A 20,670-nucleotide genomic window follows, 5' to 3' on the forward strand; every position below is an offset into this window, starting at 1 on the left:
GACCGGTGCTATGCAGTTTTCATGCTTTTAGGGTTTTTCCTTGCCTTGCATGGCCAGTTCTATTGAAAATACTAAATTCATGTAAAAGACAACTCTCCCTTCCTGCTAATGGGGCATGTTTCATGTAGCCTACCCCATGAGTATAAAGACTCCCTCAAAACATGAGTAATGCTGGGTTATTATTTAGATACCTGCTGGAAATCTGAATGGAGCTTTTACTTGGAAAAGAGAAGGATTCTTCCATTCAGATGGTCACTGTGGACATTAGACAACCAATGTGTGATTTAAGACTGTCCTCAATCTGACCTGGAGGAGAAAGACAGAGTAACAGGGAATGGGAAGTGTTTATTGTGCACAGTAATGAGTGATGGCTGATGAGTTTATGGGGCTGGTTTAAAAAAAATAACCAAAACCCTGAGCACATCCCTTTTTGCCATCTCAGTCTGGGCAGATACATTCAATATATCTGTGTCTGCATCTTCCTGATCATAGAATCACAGACTAGTTTGGGGTGGAAGGGACCTTAGAACTCATCCAGTTCCAACCTCCTGCAATGGGCAGGGACACCTTCCACTAGACCAGGTTGCTCCAAGCCCCATCCAACCTGACCTTGAACACTGCCAGGGATGGGGAAGCCACAGCTTCTCTGGGCAACCTGTGCCAGGGTCTCAGCACTCTCATAGTAAAAATTTCTTCCTAATATCTAGTCTAAATCTCCTCTCTGTCAGCTTGAAGCCATTCTCCCTTGTCCTGTCACTGCCATCTCTTGCACCCACCTAAGCAGACTTATCATTTTCTTAATCACTGGAGGAATATATTCACTGTTATTTTCCCGTGAAGAAGAGGATCCTCATCTCTTCAGCTTATAGACACTCTCGACTTGATTATGCTGTCAGCACTGGCTGTACTCTTTTAGTACCAAGCTATAAACACTCTGGCAAAGTACTGTTTCATATAAAAACTTTATTTCCTGCTTCTTTTGTTATGTTGTGAGGACATTCTTTTGTTTAATTGGGAGTTCTTGAGTCCAGTTCTGCTACTCTGCAACAAAAAACAGCTCCATGCGCAAGATCTATGGTAGTCCAGAAGAAGGACAGGGTTTTTCTGCTAGCTCCTTGCTGGAGTCTTGGCAGGATGTCACTAAGTGCCTGTCCCAGTGCTGCTGGCCAGCCAAGGTAAGCAGCGCACATATGAGGAAAACAATGAGGACTCTTTATGAGGAGCTGGATTGCTTTCCCTCCTGGGTCACCAAATAGGTCCAGATCATTTGTTCTTTCCAATAAAATCAAATAGAACAGGATTAAAAAAAGGTTAATCTTCTTTCAAATAGCAGACCTTAGAGATTTTTCAAGTGTTTTTTCTGCAGATCTCTTTCTTTGGTGGCTCTTCTGTTTCTTCGCTTCTTCTCTTGGCGCTTGTGACTGGTGGAGTTCATGTGTTAGTTCATTAAGGGATTAAAAAAATAAAAGATCAGAGGCCTTTCAAAAGGAGTGAAGAGTGAAAGCTCTCTCCTTTCAATAGGTTATGAGCCCATCAGCTGTTCTTGTTGCTTTCCCCCAAAAATACAACAGTTGGATATTGAGGAAGTTGCCCCAACCACCAGGCACCATCAGCAAGGCTCAGACCAATTGTGAAGACCAAACTGTGAGATCCACCAGCTGACTCTTATCCTAAATATAGGACTTCACATCTCACTCTAAGGCAGCAAATGGCAAATGTTACCTTTAGGATTTAAAGGGTGTTTAAAGCTCTGTACACATCTAAACTGTCACACAGACACGAAGTGACTTGGCTTAAGAAGGTACCAATCTAGGCCTCCCACCACCTCAGGAGTCCTCATAGCACAGCAGTCATTTACCTCACCAAATATCCTTTGGTGAAGGTGATTGTCTTTAACTCATGGGCTGCTGTCAAGTTACCTCTGTAAGGAACTATTAGACTGGTCACACCTTGTACCAGCTCAACCTCCAGGCACTATGTAGTGCCTACAAGGTACCTGGTCTTTTGCGAGACTTGCTTGAAAGTCTGGTGTTCTCCTGTGTTTACTGCATGCTGTCATCTTCAGAGATTGCCTGAACTCTTAACACTTACCTGTTTTCCCTGCAGAGTCAGGTAATCTACCCTTTAAGGAGCAGTGTCTCCTACTCTGCTGTTTGGATGCTGGAGAGGGAATCTTCATCAAGGACTGTAGTGATAGGACAAGGGGTAATGGGTTCAAATTTAAACAGGGGAAGTTCGGGTTAGATATAAATAAGAAGTTCTTACTGTAAGGCACTGGAATGGGTTGCCCTAAGAAGTAGTAAATGCAGTGTGCAAGACCAGGTTGGACCGAGCCTTGGACGACATGGTCTAGTGTGAGGTGTCCCTGCCTATGGCAAGGGAGTTGGAACTAGATGATTTTAAGGTCCCTTCCAACCCAAATCATTCTGTGATTCTGTGATTCCTATGACAATTTCTGTGACCAAAAGATGCTGTAGAAGGAAATGGGTTGGAGCCCTGATAGTTTCATTGGTATTTAGTATAATTAAGCTGAAGGTTATCTGTCTCCCTTCACAGAAAGGTGCTGGATATCATCTGGACTTGTTCTGGGTGGCTATTCTGATGATCATATGCTCCTTTATGGGTCTGCCCTGGTATGTTGCTGCTACTGTCATCTCCATTGCTCATATCGACAGCTTGAAGATGGAGACAGAAACTTCAGCTCCTGGAGAGCAGCCCAAGTTTTTGGGAGTGAGGTATGTCAAGCCAGAAAGGCCTTAATTGCCTTGTTTGCCTGCAGAGATCAGTTTGTACTATAAATGGTCTTGCTTCAAGCAGGACACATGCAGAGGTTCAGGGGGAATAGCTCTCTGGCAATCCCTTGGACAAGTCCCCTTGTAACTCCACAAAAGTTTATTCAGACAGATCAGATGCAGTTTTCCTATCGTTGAGCAAGGAGATAAATTTGCTGCAGACTTCTTCACCCGTGGAAATTGGACATTAGCAAACATAATGGTAAAATGTGTAAACCTGTCATGCCTACAGCCATCAGCTCTACTTAATCAAGCAATTTTTTTTCTGTATTTGATTGCCTTAATTAAGAGAAGTGCTGCCCATAGGAGCACTTCTGGAAATCAACCACTTGTTTAAGTCACTAAATAGAAATCTAATGGCTTAATGTTCAGTACTCTGAAGTATGACTGGCCAGAGTATTGTTGGATGAAGGGAGCAGCTGAAGACACATGTTTGGTACCCCACAAAGTCCTACACAATCTGTCCAACTGCTGGGGTTCTGTGACCAGATTTCAAAATAGGCTACTAATCTAAGAATGGGGAGCTAGTGATTTATTACCTATTTGCCTGCTATAAATCCTGCTGTGCAGAGGATTTGGATTATTGGTTTCTAATATTTAATATGTAAACACACTCCTCCTTATTGAGTATTAGCATGCTGTTGATCCCCAAACAGCAGAACAACATACAAAAACTGATCAGGTGTTTGAAAACTGGAGGGCTAAAAGCAGGGCAAAAGCTGAAGCCATCCTGCTCACCCCATGATTTTGTTTCAGGGAGCAGAGAGTCACAGGAGTCATCGTTTTCATTCTGACTGGTGTGTCTGTCTTCATGGCTCCCATCCTAAAGGTAAGGACAGCATCTTTTCTGCTTCCTTCTGTTCACACAGCCAAGATGGGGCCACCGCCACTGTCAGGCTATTTTTATGCTACTGAAAAAGCTCATCATTGAAGTGTGGAAAAGAAGATAAGTGAGAACTAAATTGCTAATGCAGTTTTATGATTTTCTGGAAGCTTAAATACAAACCTTTTAGAAGGAAAGAATAACGTTGTTGTAGTGTGCTGGATAGTAATAGTTACTAAGTTCGTGCCAATGGTCTTGGGGCTGTGATTTTTTTTTTTTCATTTTAAGATTTGTCTTCCATGTTTGCATAAAGTTAAGTATTGCACACTTCCACTGTGCATGTGTTTTGTGGGAAATATATTGAGGATAAAGCTTGAGAGTGGCTGGTGGCACTATGGTGGCATAATGCTGATGGCATTATGGAAGGGCAGTTGGCGATGCAGTAGGGTTCTGTGTGGAAGACACAGGTTAGCAGATGGATATGTTGGTTTAAAAGTATATTTGTATTTATTTGAGCATGCATGCATCTCTATAGAATCCCAGACTGGTTTGGGTTGGAAGGGACCTTAAAGCTCATCTAGTCCCAACCCCCTGCCATGGACAGGGACACCTTCCACTAGACCAGGTTGCTCTAAGCCCCGTCCAACCTGAACTTGAGCACTGCCAGGGATGGGGCAGCCACAGCACAGAAGAATAAGCAGAAATGGTGGCAATGAGCAGAGTCTATAGACGTTGGTATTACCCATGGGTACAGTTTTGGCCAGAAATCTCTGCAACCATTGCCATCTCCATTACAGAGCTGTACCCTGCCTGCTGCAGCTGCCAAGACAGTGTGAAGCTCCTGCAGCAATCAAATTTCCATTCTTTTAGGCTAGATCCTCCTAAAACAGCACATTCTTTATCAATCAGAAGTGATGCCCAGTATGGAAAGTGTGTTTCTGGGGGAATCAGTGCAAGTAAATTTGTTTTTTTAATCTGATGACTTCTTGTGAGTTTAGCCAAGGCTCTGGACAGATGTGCTGCTGATGTGCCGCTAATGTGCCATTTCATCTAGGTGGTTAGCTGTTTTCCAAGACCTTGAAATTTGTTGGCACATAGCCACAGAGAAACACAACCTTAGTAGGTCATCAGGTCGGGGAAGGAAACTGAAAACCTGCTTAGTTATGTCTTATGGAGAATACCACCTTCTCCAGGGATGATGGTTTCGGTGGCACCAAGTGCAGGTATTCTGGAGATACCAGCTGCAGAAGTCCATCTCCTTGGACTAATGATATGAGCAGAAGATGTCAGAAGAGTAACATATATATTGGAACAATGGCAGTATATGCATCCTAACTCCCTGATGGAGCAGACAGGTGTATGGAGGAGCATTTCTGGAGGAAGCAAAGGAGGTTTTGGTCATGAGGAGGTTGGAAGCCATGGGGACTGCAAGGCACAGGTAGATGTGAGACCAAAGGGGAGGAGGCAGGCAGAGAGCAGTGATAAAGTGGAGAAGGTGGCTTTACAAAGTCAGCGTGTTCCTATCCTTGATTCCTAAGGTTGTTTTTACAACTGGCAAATTTTTGTGTCTTGGTAACAGTTTCCTCCTCTGCACAAACAGGCATTTCCGTGCCCTTAATTTAATGCCTGGTTGATAATAATTCTGTTTGTTAGCTCATGTGACCTTTCCCTGCAAGATCTCTCTTCCTCTATTGCACTGGGGTCCATTATTCCCCCTGTTATTGCTTCATTCATTAATTATTTGTCCATGCTTCCCCTAAGAATGCATATGAGGAAGATCCTGGTGGGAGGACGCCTGAGGATATATGGGCACGCTCCTCACCCACGTGCCAGTGGGAAGAACCTGGCAGTGTTTCAGGACCTTTAACAAAGTGGCAGGGTCCTCTCCTCGAGAGAACCACTTGCTAAATCCATTGCAGAACATTGCAGTCTCCTCATGCCAGCGGCAAATTGTACACTAACAATCCCAAATTCAATAAAAGCAGGCAATCCAATCTTTGTTTTTTGTGGGTTTTGCAGTGTTTGCGCTGGTTTTGAGTGTTCCTATAAATACATTTTTAATTCTGTTGGCTAGCAGCAGGTTTGCTTGGAGTGCCAGAGCCAGCAACCCCATAGTTAGGGAATACTTTGCCAAAAGCAAGTCTTCCAGAATGAATGCACTGCTTGCTACTTGCAGAATAATGTACTGAAGTTTCACCTAGGGATGATTTACAGGATTAATTATCATGGGATAGGGAAATAATATTTGGACATTTTTCTTTCTTTAAAGCTAACAGAACTAGAAGGGGAGGGAAAGAGCAATGTAAATGGGCTAGAAAGCTTGACTCTGAAAGCCTCCTACCCAGCTTGCTGGTGGAGATACTATCTTGTCTAATCTCTCAGACCCAGTGAAGGCTTTGAATCCCTTGGACACACACAGCTATGTGAACCACAAGCTGGCTTCTCATCCCTCCCCATGGTGGCCGCACTGAACCCCTTCTGTGGCAAAAACTCCTGGCTTTTTGGGTGAAATATCAATGTAGCTCTCTCAAGGAAGGGAATAAATTCATGAGAAAGCTTGTAGGGGATGGTAGGGAATAAGACTCAGGGGAGGGAAGGGAAGAATATAGGCAGGGAAGGATGGCACATTGCCTGATGACACTGATACTCGTGCCTAAGTGAAATGCATGTACTGGGGATCAAGGCCTCCAGAGATACGTGCACATCACTGTTTTTGAGCCAGTAAGTAATGAATAATGTGGTGGGGAATGCGATAAACCACTGCTGTTTGCCTGCTGAATGAGTTACAAGCAGTAGTGCTGGGACCGGTGTCGTGGGAGCCTTGGCTGGGCCGTGGCTGCCGTTCAGTGGCTGCCGCCCGTCACTGCATCAAGGCTTCCCTTCAGCGACACGGCAGAGCTCTGTCCGCGCTCTTGGGTTCGAGCTAAACCACACAAAGACTGTTGCTCCTTTCCTGTGTGTTACCATGCACCTTCCTCGCTTCCAAAGGGAGATGTCCCCGATGGCAGGACCAGTGATGGAGGAATGGGCAGCACGTAGTACTTTTAAAGGAGCAGGAACTGGTGTTTGAAAGAACAGTGGCAGTGAAGAAAGTTACTCACTGTCCTGTGTTTGTAAATTTTTATGGACTAATGTGTGTGGAAGATGGAGCAGTCAGAGATTTGGCTGCCATGACTTGTCATCACCGAGGTAGGATTCGTGGATTTCCATGATTTACTGAGCTGGACATACCACAGGATCATGCTGCCTTTTCTTCTTCTCTGCCTTCTGCTTCTCACCAGAAGGCAAGAGGTTTTCCCATGGAAAAGATGAGGGGTAGTGGGCACAAGTTACTTATGAGGAGATTCCAACTGGACACAGGAGGAAAATTTTTCAATATGAGGAAAACCAGCCACTGGAATGATCTCCTCAGGGTTGTGGTGGAATCCCCAGGGTTGGATACTTTTAAGTCAACTGGCCTGGGTGCTGGGACATCTACTCTAGGCCATGCTTTCCCTAGAAAGGTTGGATCAGATGATCCTTAAGGTCCCTTCCAACCCGATATTCTGTGCTACATGAAAAGCAGGTTGAGGCTTACCGGAACACATTTACTCCATCTCTTTAATTTGCTGACTGACTGGCACTGCCTGGCTTTGTTCCCTTTAGTTCTTGGAGGGACATCCAAGTCAGAAACTAGTTTCTGTTAGAAGGGACCTTAAACCTCACCCAGTTGCAATCCCCTGCCATGGGCAGGGACACCTTCCACTAGACCAGGTTGCTCCAAGCCCCATCCAACCTGGCCTTGAACACTGACAGGGATGGGGCAGACACAGCTTCTCTGGGCAACCTGTGCCAGGGCCTCACCAGCCTCATAGTGAAGAACTTCTTCCCATTGAACTGGTCGAGCTCAGGGCTTGTTCAGCCGCTGTCCTGCTCCTCAGCCCTCCAGTGACTGCACAAATGTTCTGGCTCTCGAAACACAAAGTAAGGATTGCTTGCTTTATTACCTGCATTGCGCATAGGTGCAACTCAATTTGAGTTGTTCTGAGGCTAGGAATTGTGTCCACCTGCATGTTAATTGTGTATTGTGTGTGGAGGTTGCTCACTCAGTATCTCGTGCTCTTCCCCCAACAGTTCATTCCCATGCCTGTGCTCTACGGTGTCTTCCTCTACATGGGTGTTGCTTCCCTCAATGGTGTGCAGGTGAGTCCCTCTGACAGCAAGGAGCTGGCTCCCTGCTGGGCCTTCTCCAGAAGATCATCTAATCCCAGACTGGTTTGGGTTGGAAGGGACCTTTAAAGCTCAGCCAGTTCCAACCCCCTGCCACAGACAGAGACACCTTCCACTAGACCAGGTTGCTTCAAGCTGTGTCCAACCTGGTTTAGTTGCTAACTATAGCATAGACCTAGGACCTGCACTTGAGACAGATGAATTAACATGTTTAGTCCACCCTGCATTAAGCACACATCCATGAGGATAGGGCTCTGCTGGGTCTTCTACTGGGTTCATCTTATGGAAAGAAAGCAAGTTGATTCAAGGTCACATTCCAAAGTGGAATAATGCTTTTGTATCTCATTCTCTTATAACCTGGGTTTAAGTCTCCATTTCTTCTCCTCCCCAGTTCATGGATCGTTTGAAGCTGCTCTTGATGCCTCTAAAACACCAGCCTGACTTCATCTACCTGCGCCACGTCCCACTGCGCAGGGTCCATCTGTTCACCTTCCTGCAGGTGGTGTGCCTGGCCCTCCTCTGGATCCTCAAGTCAACCGTGGCTGCTATCATATTCCCTGTCATGGTAGGTGATGATCTTCACATCCCATCTCAGCCTTCACCTTCCAGTCACGGTCATACCCTCCTATGAACAGGCAAACAGCCTCTCCCTGTTAAACCTTTAGCTTGGGGCTCTGCCTCCATTCTGAGAGAAGACTGTATTGGGTCAATGTTCCCATGGCTGCCTTTCCATGAATCATCTGGAGGAAAACAAGCCTGGAAAGTTAATTTTTTTCCAGAAAGCTGTAGTTATTTCTGACTGTTTCTGGCTGCCAAGGTTAGATTTCCCGTGTTTTCTCCTCTAGCTGCATAACAAATGAGTGGTGCATAGTTTTACTTCTTCAGTCCACACTAATTATCATGCAGAAACTGCCTCCCTTGCTTTTAAATAGCACAAAGTGACAAAATCAAGAGTGAGGCTTGCTGCTAAGAGGTGTGCCAAATGGAGGGAAGGATTAGCTAAATCAGCAGCAAAATAAAAATAATGTTTTTTTTTCCTTAAGCTTGAGTGAAAAGACAATAATGTTGATTCATGTGTTTCACATCAGAGGATGAAATGTAAGTTTATAAAATGCTTGTCATCCTTTAAGAATGCACATCAGAGTCATGTTCAAACTTATTTTAGATGTCGAGAGATAAAATGTTCATGATGCAGAGCAACTGTGTCTTAAATATATACTCTTCAGTCGGTCTGATATAGTATTTCCATGTAAGTATTTCTGTTCCCTGGGTAGCAGGGGAATAATGAAACAGCTTTCTGTGCATTTAAATTATTGCTAGAGGTATAAATATGGGCACTTACACCAAATGAAAACCAAACAAGTGTTATGAGGAGTTTATATGTACACTTTGCCTCGGGCATCAAAACCTGGGACATGCACATTAAATGAGGGAGCACACAGTAGGTCCTTCTCCACCTCTGTGCCTGACCTGTAGCTCAGCTGGAACAGCCATAGGGACACATGGATTAGGTGTGGATCCAATGAGATCATAACTGCATGCACAAAGATTCTGCCAGGTCTGGTCCCTGGCATGGACATGGGTTAGACTGCTGAAAAGTCGAAGCTTCATGAAACTCCCTGAAGAAACCTGTGCCCAGTGTCACCTGGTTTCAGGTTTACAGACAAGTAGAATTTCAGTTGTGAGCCCAGTTAGGAAAGGGAAAGCAGGAAACAGAACAAGGTCAAGCATTTGTTCTCTGGCTGCTGGTGAAATGAGAAAAGATGATGCATGTGAAAAAATTCCTCCAAATGTTCTTGCTGGGACACGTGCTCAGGTATAAAGGCATTAAAGATAAGCAGTTCCCACTGAAACACTGTTCCATTGCATTTTCGTGCTGTTGAAAGCTGAATCTAAGGTCTGGACGCTCTTTGCCTGTAAGAGAGAATACAAGTGAACTGAAGACTGCGGGAGTTTTTTACAATGGTGCAAACTCAGTGATGTAGTCACAGCTTAGAAGTAGCTGGGTGTGATGACAAAACCTCAGTTATTTGCACTCATGATCAAAAAGGCTATAAATATAAACTTCCAATCTGTGAAGATCCAGCCAATAGCCAAACTTCTGTTTATATAAAGCACCTTTAATACACAAATAATTCATAACAGCATAATGACAGGTGTTTACATGGCATCTTTCTGCACCCTAAGTAATTTCTTCTATAATTGTGTCTTGAGCTATGCAAGTCAAAGTTTGAGATCTTTTGCTAGGAATTGTTTGTGCTGTTGATCATCATTGTTCAGAACAAACTTAAAGGCAGTCTGCAGTTGTCAGGGTTATGTCTGTTAGTAATCAAGTTGAGTTTTCAGCCTGTGAGCCACGGTAGGTATCTGGTGGTGGTTTATTTCCATCCAGAATTAAAGCGTGTGGGATTAAGAAGCAGCACAAAGAGGAATGCACAGTGTTCCCTATTAAAGGTAAATTGTGACTGAGGTGTCCCTCTCTGCCTTTTCAGATCCTGGCACTTGTAGCAGTCAGAAAAGCCATGGACTACCTCTTCTCCCAGCATGACTTAAGCTTTCTTGACGACGTCATTCCAGAAAAGGACAAGAAAAAGAAAGAGGATGAGAAGAAGAAGAAGAAGAAGAAGGGCAGTGTGGACAGTGACAATGATGATGTAAGGAGCGTTCTGGTCTTGTCAAATCACTCATTTCTAGGTAGCTAATCCCAGGGGACAGACCATGCTCCTCCCCAGCCTCTTTTGAAGCCAAACAGTTCAGTCTTTTGCTGCTGCAGCAAACAAACAAGCTTCCTTTTCTACATTGCCTTCACTTTTCCAGATGTCACCAGCCTGTGGTAGGTCACACTGGCACTGCCAAAAATGAAATCACACTTTCCACAAGAACACTAGATACCTGCTGAGATGTCATGCCCTTTACTAGAACGCCTTTCATCACCCTGCCTGGTTTCATCTTGCCCTCTTCTGCCTCTCTCCCCTGTCGCTGTCTTTTACATTTTAGGAGGAGAATGGTTTTCACCAGCAGCTCTGTTGCTTCTGAATGTTTCCTGGTTTCCTTTTTTGATACTTCTTTAATTACTCTTTTTAAAGGCACAAATATATGTCACTTGTTGCACTGAAGGCAAGACTGCTTTCTGGTGATAATGCTCATGACCTAAGTATTTCCAAAGCATACATGCCCTTATGCAGCATACTCTTTGGTCCTACCTTAGGTTGCAGAATGCCCTAAAATAGTGAAATGTAGCTGCTTATGTCATTGCTGAGCAAGGTGACCTGCCTAGACCAGATCCATGTGCCTTAGATTGTTCTATTTTTCCCTTTATATATAAAAAGAAGAAATGTAGTCCTTGTGCCTTTGAGCATTCTCCTACCCAGTTCTAGCATGAGCTCAAATACTACTGTGTAACAGCCTGGGTTCCTGAAGAAGGGCTTTTCTATGATGCAGGCAGAGGTAAGATGGCCCAAATCTGGAAAAAAAAAACAAAACCAAAAACATTTTAATACAGCAGGAGAAAGAAATGAGAAGGGATTGCTCTTTGGGAGGAGGCAGGCAGCAGGAAAAGTCAGCTGGCCCTTCCTCAAGCCCCCTGCCCGGGTCAGTGACTGGGCTTCTTGCTGTGTTTGGAGGGTTTATGCTGGTGGTATCATCTGCATGCTTCCTGCAATGAGCAGATTGACCAAATCAGCTCTCTCTGTGGGGTAGATAATACATCTGATGTCCTCAAGATTAAAATGGCAGCTCCAGGAGCTCCCCCAGACCATCCCGATGCCTGATCTTGCTCAAGTTTGGGTCAACAGAGAAGACAACCTCAGTACTGGTGGAAGGCAAGCTAGAACCCGCGTCCTTTGTGTGAGAGCTGCAGATCTGTGTTAGAGGCAACAAAGTCAGAGCATTCCAATGAGAAAATAATGCCAAGACCTTTCTACAGATAATATATGATGCCTGAAATGGAGCATGTGCACTGCAAGAGGCAAAACATGGACTTCCTTAGAGGTGATGGTGCAGCACTGTAGGAGGTAGCCTGGATCCACGCCTTGTTAAATCATGCTGAATCCCAGCTAGGGAGATTGGCTCTTATTTCAGACAGCAAGCTCCCTGTACCCATCATTCCTTCAGTTCCTGGGGGCCAAGGGTTTCATCAGCTGGTAACTTGGTGCAAACCAAAATGAGGCAAAATGCCCTACTGTATATAGAGAATAGTCAGTAAGGGTTTGACTCCATCCCCTCCTCTTGACTGATTTGAATCCAGCAGCACCATACCCTGAGCCATGATGCTCACATTTCCAGTATGTTCTATGCTGTCTCCTTCCTTCTCAGGCTTTTCATGAATTTCAGGTACAATAATTGATCTGATGCGTAAGAGAATTTATACAAAATCTTGGTTCTTAACTCTTATTGTTTTATTTTCAGCACTGGTTTTACCAGCTTCCCGAACATAGAAAACTTGACATTATTGGTTTCATTCTTTTTACCCTTTCTCTTCCAGAAATATGCCCCCACAAACTAATTGCTCCATTTGCCAAATGAAAACTCAAGCACCTTGGTTTTGTCTCCATTTTTATGTCAAAAATGCATGATTCAAGAGAGGCCAGACAATTTTTCATTGTAGTATATAGGGGCTAGTATACAAATTTTCCCTCAGAAGTACTGTGTAATGGTCTTTTCTCCCCTTGGGTTGTTTTTGCCAACTACAGGTATTTCCTCTGTCTCCTTGTTCATTTTATATGGGGAAATCTAAAGCAGACCCTGATCATCAGCACTGTTGTTCACTTACCTCTTACATTGATTTATTAGCATTGAGGTGGTGCTAATATGTTGGTGAGGTTACCCAGCTCTTCTGCTCTGGGATTTGGGAATGGCTTCATTGTCTCAGTGCTTCATTGCTCAGCAAACTTATCTTTATTTGAGCTATGAACGTCTCTCAGCCTATGAAAAACGCTCCTGAGGATACATTTTTGCTTATTGGAATATGAAATGCTGCACTGGATGTCCGTTGTGTTAAAAAAAATAATTTAAATAATAATAATCCAGGGAAAAGGTTTCTCTGGCCTCTGCAGTGTTTTCCTGCCCTGATTCAAAAGGCTCCCTCCACACCAGCCGTGTACACGTGTTTAGTTCTCTCCAGGAACAAAGATGTGTTAACATTTCTGGCAAACACCTCCTCACTTGCTTTGCCAAGTTATGCAATATCAGCCTTTTCTTGGTTATGAGAGCTTACTTTTAAGTTAAAAAAGCAAATTAATTCTAAGTACCTTCGACTAAGCATAAACAAGTGGCTTATTGAAGCCACTGGGGTATAAATGTTGCTGGGACCCAAACTCCAGGGATTCCTGTGTATGGCTTCTCTCTGCACTTGTGCTTCTTCTTGACCAGTTTCTCCTAGCTGGCTGGAAGCACTGAATTCTTAGAAAAGCCCTTTGTTTGATGAACTATTTTACTGGAAATAGAGGTGTGATTAAGACTGGGTTTGACTCAGCTTAAGTTGAAGGGGGAGCTGAGACATTCCAGCTGCTGTATCATGTCTGGCCCTATCATTGTTGAGCAACTGGGAGGAAAAAGTGGGGTTTACAGAAATCACAGACAATTTTTTTTTTGCTGAGCAATGTCCTGTTATTGCTGCCTACAGATGCGTTTTCCATCAGTATTTCCTGCAGCGAGCACCAAGGTGAATTGGATGTTGTCTTATAAGCTGGTGGCAAAGGAGCTAGTGAGGTGGGGAAAGGGGAAGAGAGCGATCACTCCAGATTATTTCTTCAATCTGTTTTACTTTCCTAGTGTGAAGGAAGAGGGAAAGTGGGGTGCAGGGGGAGCCAGTGGAAACTAGCAGGCGACTGAGCCAGATGGTGCCGGTTTATTTTTTCTCCTCTTCCTCATTCCTACAGAAACTGTGTGAAGGATAATTTTAATTTGCAGGAGACGATAAGGGAGCGAGCAGTGAAACTATTCTAAGACCTTTTACACGTTTCTTTCACAGTCTGACTGCCCCTACTCAGAAAAAGTCCCAAGTATTAAAATACCAATGGACATCATGGAGCAGGAACCTTTCCTAAGTGGTAGCAAACCTGCTGACAGTGAGTAGAACTAACCTCTTGCATGCCTGCTTGACTGACTTGCAGTACAAAAATTTATCTATAGTTAGAATGATTTAAACCAGCAAACAAACCAGCCTTCCTAGTACTTGACAATTAGTTTTTCTTGTTCTTTTTTTTGTCTCATTTTTAATTTCCAGGCCTCTGATTAATGACAGATTTGGGGGCTGTGAGGGTTTTTTTTATTTTCTCATTGCAAATTTGATGTTGTTCCTTCTGGTGCCTCCAGCTTAAGCACTTTTATCCAGCTACTGGCAGGTCCGTTGGCCACTCTCTTCCTCTCTTTTCTGACCCTTCCTGTTTTGTGTTAACTCTGTTGGTGGTTTGATTGACTTTTTTCCTCTGAGCCTAGTGTTCTGGATTTGCAGCATGTCTAAACTGCATCGCTGTCCTGTTACTGTTTGCTTCCTTAGTGCCAAGCAGCTGCAAAAATCAGTGCTTAAAAGAATAATTAAGCATGTCCTTGATTGCACGTTACACTGATGGTCAGTTGACCATTAACGTATTTCCTTTCTTAGGTGGTTTGCCTTTGTGCTATTCTGTTGCTTATTAATTTCTTACCTTAATACATGTAATTGGTTATTTTCAGTCATTGAAACTTTCCATATTATAACCTTTAAGTGAAGGATGGGAATAACAACTTACCTTAGCTTTTTTGCATTTGCCCTCACTTTTTACCATACAATGAGCAATGGAATCCATAGAATCAGAACAGTTTGGGTTGGAAGGGATCTTAGAGCTCATCCAGTTCCAAGCCTCTGCCACAGGCAAGGATACCTTCCACTAGACCAGGCTGCTCAAAGCCCCGTCCAGCCTGGTCTTAAACACATCTGGAGATCAGTAGGCTGGTTTGTCATGAGGCAGGAGGGGAGAAATACAAATGATAGTAATAAATGAGTGTTGCTGCAAGGCTGGTGGTGGTTTCTAGGAGTACGACTTAAAGCCACAGATCTTTAGATCCTTAAACTATTATTTGAGTTTAAGAGCTGGTACCGAATTCCCTTGCTTTTGGTTGCATTTAGATGCCTTAGGCAATCCTAAACCTTGCTCTTTGTGTCTTTAGATACAGGAACACTTAGGGATTGGCATTATTAAAAAAAAGCCAAAGAGATATTTCCTTGACTATTTAGATATTCTTAGTGTTTTGCTGATAAGGAAAATAAAAGAAAATCCGAAGAGATCCTCCTGATTTTTCTGTGCAAACATCCTGATGTGCTAAAACCAAATTTTATCCTGTGTGTTGTTACCCAGGATTTTATAATCAGATGGACTGTTTTCAATATCTTTAAGGCTGAAATAGGTAAGAAAAAGATAGTTTTTATGTCAACCTGTTTGTTGGAATGTGCTTTGAAACAGCACAGGGTAAATCACCCATGAGCAGGGCAGTAGTTGGTTTGCCTATTTATAGAATCACAGAATAGTTACAGTTGGAAAGGACCTTAAGATCATCAAGTTCCAACCCCCTTGCCATGGGCAGGAACACCTCACACTAAACCATGTCACCCAAGGCTCTGGCCAGCCTGGCCTTGAACACTGCCAGGGATGGAGCATTCACAACTCCTTGTACATTTTTATAATCTAGTAATTGATTTACTGCTATTAATTGGAAACTAAGCAAAATAAAATAAAATCAGACCCTTTGATTAGATAAATGCCTGGAATCCAGCAAGACTGTGGTACTGTCCTTGGCTATAACTGTGCTCTGGGATTCAAGGTATACAACTGTAGTACAATAATACTGCTGACATTAGCTTTCCTTCAGTAATAGCAAGAACATGATTATTATTAATAGAGAGTACACTTCCCCATGCTGGGTCAGAAAAGGAAAGCCATAACAGGCAAGAAACCACCTATTTTCTCACAGGGGGTTTGGGTGCAACAGTAAGGAGTACAGGGTAACTAAAGACGTGTAGGTAAAAGGTAAGTGTCAAGACCTAAAGGTGGTGAAAGGCTTGGGAAATTAGGCTTTTGATCATGTTGGCAGTTCGGGGGATTTCATCTTGGTGCTGAGAGAAAATTAGTATTTTTACTCACAAGCTGTGAAATTCATCTGTCAGGAAGTCAGCAGTAAAAAAGCATTGCCAAATAGGTGGAGAAACTGAGGCTGGGCTTGGAGAAGCCATCAGTGCTGCAGGCAATGATGAACAAGCCTTTCTTCCCAACAGGAGAAAAATCACCAACATTCCTTGAACGCCACACGTCGTGCTGATACAATTCCTTTCCTTCAATCACACACCATGCCAAGGTAAGCACCCCAAAAAATGCTTTACAATGATGCCTCAAAATGGTCTCAACAACCCTTTATTATACCAAAAGTCAACCAGACAAAGTTTCTGTTTCCCTGTAGGAAACTCTGAAAAACCACTTGGAAAGAATTCCCAACACAGGGTTGCAGCAACCTGGTCTAGTGGAAGTTGTCCCTGCCCATGGCAGGGACTTAGAACTAGATGAGCTTTAAAGTCCCTTCTAACCCAAACCATGCTATGATTCTATGAATTTCTAATTGGAATTGGGAAACTGGAGTCCTGGGGTCTCCACCAGCCTTTGTTAGACCCCATCTTCAGTACCTGGGGCTGGCTTGGGGTCTAAAAACCAGAAGAAAGGTGTTGATCAATTTAGAGGAGTCTAAAAAACACATCTACATGGGAAAAATTAAAATAATTTGGATGGGTTTAGACTTTAGGAAAAGAAAAGAGACAGACAGTGAGAGAAAATTCCTGCTGTGCTTTCCTTCAGTCATGTAACAAGATGTTGCAAAGAGCAAGTAATCCATTTTCCCATATCTATGGTGAAAAACAGAGTAAATAATAACCTTAAACTGCAGCAGGGTAGAGTTAAGTAATGATTGCTCAGAGCTCAGCCCAGCCTCAACCCCTTGGTTCTCCCAGCATTAGGAGTCTGCTCTACACCAAGGCAGTAATACTTCTCTGAAATCATAGAATCCTAGAATGGGTTGAAAGGGACCATCCAGTTCCAATCCCTGCCATGGGCAGAGACACCTTACCCTAGACCAGGTTGCTCCAAGCCCCATTCAACCTGACTGGAAGTATCTGCGCTTCCAGAAGTGTGCATGAAGATCATCTCAGTGGCTATAACCAGCTAACTTCTAAGGCAGCTGAGGGTTGTCACAGCTTGGTGTGCAGCACAAGCGCCAGATACTTATTGCTCCCCAGTCCACGAAATTGGTGGGTTTGCCTTCTGGCAGGAGCAGTGTTTAGACCAACTCATTAATATTAATATATTGGCCTTCTCTTAAGAAGCTGTCTATGACCACTGCCTGACAAGGTTGTTTTCTTGGTGTCTACAAGCTGCCAGTTTCAGATAGATGTTTTGTATATGCAAGTGCAAGGAACTGGTTTCAGCAGTCGAGCATTTGTTCCATTGCTCAATGTGACACTCTCTTGGGTGTCTCAGTAAATCCCAAGATCTGCAGTTTTCCCAGTTGCCCCTCTGTTTTCTTTGTAAAGATTGATTTTTTTTCAGGATTTGGATGCTGGGAAGCTGTGCTGGCAGAAGTTCTGAGCATGGCAGACCATGTTAAGAATGGCCAAGAAGCCTGGAGGTAGTTCCCATGCTCACCTTGTCCTTCTTTCTCTTCACAGCCCTCCACGAACTCCAGTAAAAGTTGTGCCTCAAATTAGAATAGACTTTGAGCCTGAAGACAATGGTTATTTCTGGAGGAGCAAGGGAACAGAAACTACTTTGTAATGTGTCTGTCTGTTAAACCTTCTATGGGATTTTGTTTTGTCACTAGCCAAACATTAAAATGCTCTCCGCTCCCCACTGCATAGGTAATGAGACATCCCACGCTGCCCCTCCACCCTACAGATCTACTCTGGTCCCTCCTCACCAGATTCTCCCACACTGACCAAGACTCGTTTTGCCTTCTCTGTCACCTCGACATGCACCTCATGCACAAGCAGAGGGCAGAAGAATTAAGGATACCATGTCATACCCCTGGGAGATGGCAGAGGAACCGGCATTACTGTAGTCATGAATCAGTGTCTCTGTGTCCATCTGTCATGTGGCAGAACAAACCTGACCTCCAGGCTCATTCCTTGCTTACCCTGCTGGAAGATGCTGGAAAGTGCTGCTAACACTAACTTGCTCTTAAAGCCTATACTTTTAGTTAACACAGGAAGGAAAAGGAAAAGGTACTTCACTCCCAGCACAGACCAACCATTGCCATCTCTGTAGCACGTGTTTTGAAATGTCCCTTTCCTATGCAATTTTTGTTTTTTAAAGAAACACTTTAATGGACTTAATCTGTCAGGTACATGGAAGAGTGTTATTTTCCTAGATTATTTTGTTTAAATTATGGGGGCCTAACCTAAAACTTTTTTTTGTTGTCGTTATTGTTGTCAATTTTTTTAACCTTTTTTTAATTACTGTAAAGAAAAATGAATTTTTCCTGCAGCAGGAAACATATAGTTATGAGTAGTTCTACCTCTTATTTCTAGATGCCAGGCTTTCTGTACAAAAAAAAATGTATTGTACCATATATAATGTGATTTTTATGGAGAAAAAACCCACAAAAGCAAAACCACACCACCACAATCTCCATGTGGACATGGCATAGGGCTGGATCAGTCTGATTGACACCTTCTACTCTGAAGCATCTATTTTACTTAGGGTTATGTTATTTTATTTTTTTAATAAGTAACTTTACTATGAAGGAGATGGAATGTCACTTAAATCTCTTGTGATCTAGGAAGAGTCTTAAATATAATGTTGACAAGCAAAATCGTCACTGGCTACTGGCATCAGTGGACAGATGCTGATTGTATTCCTGTTCTTCATTTCCTACACGGTATTGTACAAATTACTTCTTTAGAAACACAGGGGGATGAGTGTGCGTGCGTATATGTCTACACATGAGAAGACCCCAAATGCACTTTGGGCACGTTGATGGCACAGAGGAGAAAGACAGTAGAAGTTGGCCAACTGGGATGGTTATCCCAACACTCGTGTTTGCCAGGCTCAGAAGCATCTGCATCCTCTTAATCCCACATCTGTTCACCATCATCTAGAGAATTTACCCTAAATCTTGACTGCAGAATCCTAGACCCATCCATCCATTCAGCAGGCCCAGGCTTTTGTTTTTAAACCAAGTGAGTAGCACCGTGGGAGAGATGATTTTTCTGTGTGCATGTAAAAGTGCTTTTGGAAAGTTGGAAACTGGAAAGTGTCTTCATCAAGACATTTTTTTTAATGAAACATGAGGACTACACATAAGACAGTAAAAGCTTCATGAAAGAAAAAAGAACAAAGCCCATCCGTAAGGGCCGATTCCCCAACGGACAAAAATCCTACCGCAGAGGACAGGCACGTTGCTGCTTTCTGTTCAAAACCAAAGTCTGTTTTGGTTTTACTTAACAGAATTTCATGATGGTGCTGAGACCTTTTATGCTAAATTTACTTACTCGTAGTAGCCACATCGGTGAGGGGAGGTGCAGAATAGGGCTATTCTTTTCTTGCCCAGATGCCCCTACAGGGCTTTGGTTGAAGGTTGAGTTGATGGATTCCATGGTACTTTGAGCTTAATGTGAAGAGGAAGGAGCAGCAAAGGCGCCTGCACAGCACATACACCCATGCAGACGTGTCCATACATTCCCCTACTCGCTCCCAAGGGGTCTTGGTTCTAGCATCCATGATATGTGAGTTGACTCATGGATCAGCATCCTGGTAATCCAGCCTGAACCTGCTTCAGAAAGGCTTGGGAAATGTCAGAAATGGCCAGAGGAGCATCTCTGTGATGCCTTCTGTGGTTATTTGGAGGACAGATAACCTGGGGAGCTTCAACAGATGGCTTCCATCCCTTGGTCAACACCAGTCCCTGGTTCCCAAAGGAAGAACAGCCTCCAGATGCTGAGAGTGTGCTGTGTTTTGCCCAGATCTTTGATTTGTAGAAATCCCAATAACTTGATGGAGAAAAGATCAAACTAGGTGGATAGAGTGAAGCAGCTTCCCATCTGCTGGCACCTGGTGATGTGTCACCACAAAAATGAGGTCTTCCACTTCCAAACCATGTTAAATGTACTTGAAATGTATTGACTGCTGATCTAGAGCTCTCTCTTTTTGACTTTATGTTTTTTATTTTAACCCAAGGGAGCTGTTGTACAGAGCGTTGCTGAAGGGATGGGACAAAGGTTTCTGTAACTTTCCATGAAAAACACACACAACTCTGGTGACGGGAGCTAAAAGCGTTTCCTTTCCTGGTGCCTGATGATAGCACTTCATTGGTGGTGGCATCTCCTTTCTTGGTTATTCCCTTAAAAATCAACACCAAGCCCAACACCTCATGGTGGGACCCTCATGATGGCCACCAGCTGCAGCCACCTTTGTCCCTGCCCCTGGAGCCCACCCTTCCTTGTCATCGTGGCCGATTCATCTTTGTGGTTTTATTTTATTATATTTTATTTTGAATCATTGCGCACTTTCAGAAACTTTTAATATTGTTTTTAATTCTCTGTATTTGCTTTGGAGGAAAGAATAAAAACCATCATGTAAAATGAAGTGGATCAAGATGGTGGAACATAAGGAAAAAAAACAGAAAACATTTCAATATATTAAAAATGATTTTTTTTTTTCCAGTAGTATAAAACATGAAATTCCTGATAACATTATAGTGTTTTACAGTTTTATGAAGCTTTCTATTGTGACTTTTATGGAATCAAAAGATGAAGATGATGAGATATTTTAGCATTTCTATTTTTCAAAATTAAATGTATACTGAAAATAAAGTAACTTTATGCATTTA

At 43.3% G+C, this 20,670-nt stretch overlaps 1 protein-coding gene across 3 annotated transcripts in view; it reads left to right on the plus strand.

The window, feature by feature from the left end:
• The window catches only part of LOC101879541 (electrogenic sodium bicarbonate cotransporter 1), a 163,005-nt gene extending 142,335 nt beyond the window's left edge, over nucleotides 1-20,670 (plus strand). For 2 of the 3 annotated variants that reach the window (XM_034062759.1, XM_034062760.1), the window contains exons 19-26: nucleotides 2,557-2,735; nucleotides 3,549-3,621; nucleotides 7,729-7,797; nucleotides 8,216-8,389; nucleotides 10,317-10,478; nucleotides 13,796-13,892; nucleotides 16,076-16,155; nucleotides 17,513-20,670. In XM_034062759.1, the coding sequence (XP_033918650.1) occupies nucleotides 2,557-2,735; nucleotides 3,549-3,621; nucleotides 7,729-7,797; nucleotides 8,216-8,389; nucleotides 10,317-10,478; nucleotides 13,796-13,892; nucleotides 16,076-16,119 (798 nt within the window). In that variant the 3' untranslated portion in view covers nucleotides 16,120-16,155; nucleotides 17,513-20,670. The remainder of the gene's footprint in view (nucleotides 1-2,556; nucleotides 2,736-3,548; nucleotides 3,622-7,728; nucleotides 7,798-8,215; nucleotides 8,390-10,316; nucleotides 10,479-13,795; nucleotides 13,893-16,075; nucleotides 16,156-17,512) is intronic. The other variant, XM_034062761.1, reaches the window with a different exon arrangement.

The sequence above is a fragment of the Melopsittacus undulatus genome, chromosome 5, assembly GCF_012275295.1.
Source record: "Melopsittacus undulatus isolate bMelUnd1 chromosome 5, bMelUnd1.mat.Z, whole genome shotgun sequence".
NCBI classification, from domain to species: Eukaryota; Metazoa; Chordata; class Aves; order Psittaciformes; family Psittaculidae; genus Melopsittacus; species Melopsittacus undulatus.